Source organism: Cydia amplana, chromosome 10, assembly GCF_948474715.1.
Source record: "Cydia amplana chromosome 10, ilCydAmpl1.1, whole genome shotgun sequence".
In the NCBI taxonomy this organism is placed as follows: domain Eukaryota; kingdom Metazoa; phylum Arthropoda; class Insecta; order Lepidoptera; family Tortricidae; genus Cydia; species Cydia amplana.
This window is the reverse complement of record NC_086078.1, coordinates 8,829,089-8,837,448: the sequence shown is the minus strand read 5'-3', so window position 1 is coordinate 8,837,448 and position 8,360 is coordinate 8,829,089. Positions and strand designations below refer to the sequence as shown.

At 37.0% G+C, this 8,360-nt stretch overlaps 1 protein-coding gene across 2 annotated transcripts in view; it reads left to right on the top strand.

The window, feature by feature from the left end:
• Window positions 1–156: 156 nt before the first annotated feature.
• Window positions 157–8,360, top strand: part of LOC134651302 (lysine-specific demethylase 3A-A-like) — a 233,200-nt gene continuing 224,996 nt past the window's right edge. For both annotated transcript variants that reach the window (XM_063506342.1, XM_063506341.1), the window contains exon 1: window positions 157–426. In XM_063506342.1, the coding sequence (XP_063362412.1) occupies window positions 271–426 (156 nt within the window). In that variant the 5' untranslated portion in view covers window positions 157–270. The remainder of the gene's footprint in view (window positions 427–8,360) is intronic.

Below are 8,360 nucleotides of genomic sequence, written 5' to 3'. Positions count from 1 at the left end.
CAAGTACTGTTCTATTTGGTAGCATTATACTTCAATTTAGCCTGATACGACAAAATCAAGAAGTTGCCATAGCCTGGCACAATAACTTGGATGAAATAGTATTAAAAATAAGTCGGCTAGTAATGTACGTTCCGGGCAGGCGCTTTTTTTTTGTTTTCCACGTAGTTTCCCTTCGCTCAACGAAGAGTGTGTCGTGTAGAGCGTTCGAACGCTGTGTTTTTTTGACGTTTGTGTAGTTTTAAAGTGAATAATGTGATTGTGTGGTTCGTTATGGCCTATAAATACCGTGAAGATTTAGTTGGCAAACGATTTCTGTCTGTGAGTGGTGTGACAAAAATTAATGTGAATAAAGTTTCCGACTGGGGATGGAAAGCTGGTGTTATCAGGGCAGCATCGCTCAAAGATAACAAGAATAAGGAGCTGCAGGTAGAGCCCTATGCCTTTAAATTAATATAATTAAATTGAAGAATATTTTTTATTGTTATGTTAAGTCATGACTAGATATTATTCTAGGTGGATCATGTATAATTTAATTGCCAGTCGCATCGCATACCAGCTGAACGCACCTTGTCTTATTCCATAACACAAAGATGCCAGTTCCTTATTCTTACGTGGAACTCGTGGAAGGTACTTATTTCACCTCTAAGTACCTATTGAATAATATATGTGGTCGTACCTACGTTGCTATTTGTATCTTTGATTGATAAGTTGGCATTGGACTGTATCATAAATGGAGTTGTCTTCAAATAAAACTTGAAGATACAGGTACCTCGTGATGTCGTGATTTGTACAGAACAGCATAGTATATTATTATTATATTCAGGTATTTAGTAGAAACGAATGTTTGTCAAGAATGATTTATCTCGTTCAAACCGGTTCATATAAACTAGTATTGTAATTTAACATAAAAAATACACGACTTTGTAATTTTACGAGCAACCTACGCAGTTTGTACCTACGGCGAATTTTTTTTTTCCGAATACATGTAGATATATGCCTAGGCATGGCATATTGGCACATTTTGTCCTCCGATGGGGGGAAGGGTCAAGGGCGGAAGGGTGGGAGTGAGAAATAAGCTCGGGACAGTTGGAAGGGCTCGGTCGGAGCCTGGCGGCCTGGGACCTATTTACAAACCCCGGCATAATAAAGATACCTACCTATATAGATTGATACGTCGTGAAAGTATATACCTATAAGTTCATATAGATATTGAATTATTCTTATGAATAACAAAATACCTTGGTACCTTCATTTATATTCTTGGTACACTAAGTAAACTGACTGTTTACCAGCTTGAAAATCGAGAGCTGAACTTCAACGAAATGACAGATTACACAATCAAGGTATTAAATTAAAAAAATATCTTTCTTTTGTTTCCTATACCAATCTGGGAAAAGGATACTGAGTTTAGGCCCTCTTGCTTAGTGCAATGCAGCCACAGACGAAACTTAAGCCTCACAGAAGTTGGAAATCCAGTGCTAAGGAATATTACCTATAGCACATCTAATAAAGAGGTGCCTATAACACCCACAACAGGCAAACTATAGCTGGTCAACCAAATCTTGTCAGTAAAAAAAGGCGCGAAATTCAAATTTTCTATGGGACGATATCCCTTTGCGCCTACATTTTTCAAATTTACCGCCTAAAATAAAACTAAAGAACGTGTGTCCAATTCGGATTTTCCCTCGTTTTAAAAAAGTAACCCGTTTATCTATGACAATTTAGTTCACCGAATGCACATGGCTGGAGGTTCGTCGACCCCGCTCTCACCGCGTTCGATGCACCGGCCCGACACCGACGACGCACGGTTTCTGAACCGAATCAACGTTCGACAATCGAATTCTTAAATTAAACTTGATGAAAGGAAAGTTTCGCGATAGTAACGGGTACCCAATTTGACAGATTGAAAGATGATTTCTTTTGAAAATTACATTTTTGGCCACTCTAAGTGTACGAAGTAAAGAATCGATAAAAGATCACACATTCACACTAGGAAAACGTCTACCACCTCACCAGCCACATCATGCTGTGGTCTGTGACTAATTTGAATTTTGAAGACAAAGAAATACTGTAAGAGATGCTTCACTTTACTTTGCATTTTATTTTCGTACTACATATAAATAGGGATAATTTATTGTATTTGGTCTCATTGCTTATTTCTTTATTAGGCAGGTATGTTAAAAAGCTAATTAACATAACTCAGACAATAAAAGTTGTTTACCATTTTTGTCGAGATATTATTCAAAATACTTATTAAGCACACATGCTTTATCTCAACCTTGATAAGTTCAATAATTACATGAAACTCATTTTTTTATTAACCTAGGTACTACAACAACTAACAATGCAAAAAGGTTTACTTTACATATTTCATTAAAGGCGATACTAAACAAAGAGGGCATTAATACGCAACCTACAACTTGGAACATCAGTTTAATGATTATCGAGTCTAGATAGACATAGATGCATAGGTACGAATACTACCAGGCCAATTCGAGGTTTAGTTACTCGATCTGTTTCCTATATGATACTGATCTCTCAGTGTCACGACTTCACGAGTAACGTTTTCGGCTGAAGAAATGCGACTTTTGACACTGACAGATCAGCAGTATCATATCGGAAACGATACGGATATGATTATATGGTGGTCGTTTTTGTCTACAAGACAGCGTGATAAAATGGTGTCTGTCACTTTGTATCTCGAGGTGTTAAAAAGTGACAGTTATTTTACCACGTGGAATAAAACCATCCATAATACGCCGGCAGATCGAATAACTCAAACTCGAATTAGCCTGTATTAAACTATAAAAGGAACAGAAAATAAGACTAGCTATTCTTCTTTAGCAGAAATGTGTTGCAACTTGCAATCTAGTCTAATAATTATTCCCTCTGAGGGCTCAAATAAATTTCTTCAATTGATTTTTCTCAAACATGCAATGAAATGTCGTCGCTCCGGGCGTTACATCAGGCTTCGAAGTATCACGTTTAGGGCGGAGCAACTCCAGAGAACTGTAAAGGAATTTCATACGAAATTGAAGGCCTAGGCCGGGAAGTAATGTTTTTTTAAATTATAATGTAAACATGGGGTCTGTGTCCATGAACAGGCTAAACAGCCGAATTATATTTTTATTTTTTTTATTTTTAGTGAATGAATGGTTATCGGACCAAAATATCCGTGTTAACGCCTGTTATACACGAACGTACTGATATTAAGAATACGAATCTGTATGATTCAATGTGTTGATGAATAAATTTAAAATTTTGTCTATACGTAAGTCACCAGAGACCATAGACAATATTTAAAATCCTCTGCATTTATTTTATTTATAGAAATTGAGATTCTTAATATCAGATTGTGTATAATGGCCCTAATAAGGTCTATTCGAACACTACACACGCGAAATACGGACGACTTCCGTAAAAAAAAAACAATTATGGCGGGATTGGAAGGAAAATTAAAAAACTTTTGTTGTGAAGTTGGATTTTTATTATAAAGATTATAAATTTGTTTTTTTGAGTGGCGTATTTTTTTTATTTCATTGCATGTTTGAGAAAAGCACTATACATGCCTAGCCGTGAAAAGGTCTTGCCGGCTTCGTATCACTATCCGGCCTCCCTACGGTCGGCCGGCTATACCTACTCACCCGGCAAGCCCTTCTTTCCCGGCGTCTGCAGTAATGTACTATCGGTCTATGGTAGGCCTATTTAGGTAATTTCTTCCCAATTCATTCCTATCCTTTCCACCTCTTATTCCATGGAGGGACTCCAGCCAGGCTGATTTTGGATTGCAGCCTGTTTTCAACTTGTAAAGCATCAAGTAATATTGTTTTTAGAGCGCAAAACACCAGCTTCCATTACAGTTACCGTTTTATTTTTCCAGAGTTTTGTCTCGATGACTTTCTCATTTGAGCCACCTTTCACTAAAGATAACGTTTCAAGAAAAGCGTGGGAAAGATATAGGTTCCTAGCTGATAAACATTTCAATGAATATTTAGTATCAGCTACTATTGGTGAACCGACTAAACAACTAAAATAAAATCACAATCGCCTGACGAATTGGCATGTGTTGCCAATCGTCTCCTTAGCACCTGTGCCAAAAGAAGGATTTATATAGGTAGGTATATGTTTATTTATTTATATCTTCATTTCACGTCACGTATACTGTTCGGTAACTTGATTTTTCATACATTATTCAGTTCATGCTATCAGTTTAAATTTTAACTATCAAATCTGTTAAGTTACGATATTTCATGAATAATATCAGGGAGACCGCTTTGCTCGGAAAACATATAAAATCTCAAAAATTAGCGTTTTCCCAGAGATAAGACCTACCTAGATCGATTTTCGCCCCCGAAAACTCCCATATACCAAATTTCATCGAAATCGTTAGAGCCGTTTCCGAGATCCCCGAAAAAAAATAAATATATATATATATATATATATATATATATATATATATATAAATAAATAAATAAATATGCAAGAATTGCTCGTTTAGGTATAAAAATATCTGGGAGACCGAGCTTTGCTCGGAAAACATATAAAATCTCAATAATTAGCGTTTTCCCAGAGATAAGACCTTGCTAGATCGATTTTTCGCCCCCGAAAACCCCCATATACCAAATTTCATCGAAATCGTTAGAGCCGTTTCCGAGATCCCCGAAATAATTATATATATATATATATGCAAGAATTGCTCGTTTAAAGGTATCAGATAGCTGGTCAAACCAAATTGGCAGTAAATAAGAACACAAAAAACTATACTTATCCTTTTCTTTTGGGTGCTAGTACTAGAGAAAGACAAAGCTAGTATGATTCTTTCTGTCTATGTTTGAAATGAGACAGTCCTTTGACAAACTATAAGTACCTAGATTGTAAATCTTTGGGTGTAGTCTATGTCCATCTACTCTACTTCGCCATTGTTTACCGGTTAAAAAATTACCGGTTAGCACCTTTATTCAAATAATTATGTAGATGTAACAAATTCGGGCAACATTATTGCTTTGCTACTACTAATTTCATATCATTCATTAAAATTTATGATGCAAGATTTTAAATAATTCCACATTACACTATGTATTTACATAGGTGGGTACCTATTAATACTATAAATAGCAATGACAGAGATAAGACATTAGACTTCGTTATCTAACAGATGATTACAGTGGGAAAATTTTGCTGCTTACCGGTTGGTGGAAGTGGAACCAACGTTTCGTGACAATGTTGGTCCCTGGGAATGATGCCAGTTTCGGTTTGAACTAGCCTACGAGACAATGGCACCCCATCAGATATTACAAGTATCAATTCCAATGTTGTATTCCAAATATTGGAATGCCCGATCAATACTCATGTAAAGACGACTAAAATTGGAAATTATGTATGAATGATGTCAATGCGCTTTAAAACTTTAAAAAATCTGAATCGGGTCTAGACCAGGGATGTTGCGAACATCCGCATCCGCAACCGCAGAACTTCCGCATTATTTTCAACATCCGCATCCGCATAAAATCGATGCGGAGCTTAGGCGGATGCGGATGTCGAACAAGTGGGTACAGGAACGTCTTAGCGGCGGCGTAAGTGCTAGGTAATTTCGTCATTACCTATAACGAAATCGTCTAGATCCAGAAAAGTCGGCCAAGTTACTGTTTATTAAATATAACGCACCTATATTCTTGCTCAAATACTAAATGTTTCGTTTTTTTTAAATAAAAAATACTAAACATGTAATATTTGACGTTTTCTAAGTACCTAATCTTGACATCCGCATCCGCGCATGTGTGCCTTAAAATATCCGCATCCACAGATGTCAAAAAATCTGCATCCGCGGTCCCTGGTCTAGACTGGTGAAATCCTAAAGGTCACTGACGTCACTGTGATTAGGCAATTCTTCAGACAAGCTGATTAAACGCTAGGTTTTCGGTTTTAATTACGTTTTGGCTCTGTGAAACAGCTGTGAAGATATAAGAATAACCCGAATTTAATTTATACTTACCACACGTAGCTATCATCTCAGAAACACTTGTCTAAATTAGACGATCATTATAATGTACCTAAAGTTAAAATGGGAAATTTTCCGAAGATTTAAAATCATCTTCTGGTCACAAATATGACGTAGTACTTTTGCTATATTTAATTCCAATGTACCATTTTAATTGAGTTCCGCATTTTTCAACATGAAAAGCTTGTGATTTTCGCCACTTTGGCGAATCATCAACGTCAAAAGTCTTGGAAACATCATTAGTATAACAAGAATTTAAAGAAGATTAAGTTCACCTATGAGTATATGAATAAATAGAATGGAATAGAAATAACTTATTGTTTACCGTGTACAATAAGGTGGAATACAATGTAATGTATGAAGTAAAGGAATGCCTAAACGCGAGTACAAAACATTGAACACGAGCACAACGACGTCAACGACAAACCCGATGCGATGCGCGCCTGCACCGCTCCTCTCATTCCTCGGTTATAAATAGAAGCCATATCTTTGTACCGCGCTCTCCCGCCGTGAGTGAGAAACGCCAGATAAACTTATAAGCACTACTAACGTGCAATATATGTGCCTGGTAACTATGAGGGAATAATAGAAGATTCTATACGAGGATTTCTGTAAGAGTTTTGATTGCCTATCTATTGGTTGATCTCACGATTCTCATGGCCCTAAGCCCTAGGAGTGAACTTTCGACTGGCATTTTTTAGCGATATCTGCAATCAGCGTTCGTCGCGATGTCGCCGCTAGATAACTGTAATATTTGTATAAAAAAGTATATAGAAATAACCTAGAACATCCATCGAAATCAAACGTTGATATATGTAGGTAGGTAGATGTTACAGAAGCAAGTATCCTCGTATATATCGGTCACATCAATTTCGGTTCCCTCAACGTTCATCAAACGTGCCGGACTGGAGATTTACTTTCGTTCAATCTAATAATGGAAAAACTGTGATGCGAACGGGTTTCAAATATACTTTGTGTACCCAAGACACTTCGCTAAGCTCAAGTTAGAGTTAGAAACGCAAAATTCATATTTTTTTCAAGTTCATGAAAATCATGAATGCGGAGAACGCGGTGAAATTGCTAGCTCGGAATTAAAATGGCCACGGCTAGAATACGTTTGTAGAGCAATTTCTTGTCACTATTAGTGGACAAAGGAAAACAAGTTAAGTTAAAATAAATGATAAAAGTTAAATTAATTACATAAACAACCTATACCTATGTCACTCCCCACACTGAGACATAATCTAATAGGGTGAATCAACTACTTATTTCTTGCTGTTGCTCTCTCTCCAAGACTCAGTAGCAGAGTTAGCACACGCACGACACATTCACCGGACACAACACCTTTCACGTCAAATTCATCGAACCGTTTTGGCTGCAGGTACCTGCAAGGCGAATAACTTTGTAATAGTTTAGTGATTCCTATTAGGTTTATTTAATTTTTGATGTATTCTGTCACACTAGTTCCATTCCAGCTGAAATACGCGTAGGTAACACGACCACTTTGCAATCGGCACCGGCAAAACATACTCGTACGTTGTTTTTATTGATATTTTATTCAGGTCCAGTCACCGACAAATTGCCTGCAGGAAAGTCAAGACCGCCAGTCTAGGCTGCAGGCATTACACGATAATGACCTGGGCATTGCCCGAACTGTAGCAAAATCAATGACTGATGTTGTATTTAACATTGTAATCTAGTTATTTGGATAGTCATTTACATTATATTAGCGAATAAGCATACCTATATTGGAAATGTAAAGATCTAATAAAATGGTTAAAGGATACAGGACCCCAAAAGTTTAGATCACAAAGACTAAAATACCAATACCCTTCTTACATTTCAATGAAAAACAAATTTTATGGTAATACTTATGCTGATGATCGTACTTAAACGCAGTATTTCGTATTTCATAACCAAAACCATGATTGCCATAATTGGCGGTTTGGGTTGTCCCACTTATCCCGTGACTTCACTTGCCACCAACATTTAGTATGTTGGAATGCTTTAGGTATTAGTTTAGGCAAAAATTTGATACATATATAGTTCGTTTTTAGGGTTCCGTACCCAAAGGGTAAAAACGGGACCCTATTACTAAGACTCCGCTGTCCGTCCGTCCGTCCGTCCGTCTGTCACCAGGCTGTATCTCACGAACCGTGATAGCTAGACAGTTGAAATTTTCACAGATGATGTATTTCTGTTGCCGCTATAACAACAAATACTAAAAACAGAATAAAATAAAGATATAAGTGGGGCTCCCATACAACAAACGTGATTTTTGACCGAAGTTAAGCAACTTCGGGCGGGGTCAGTACTTGGATGGGTGACCGGTTTTTTGCTTGTTTTGCTCTATTTTTTGTTG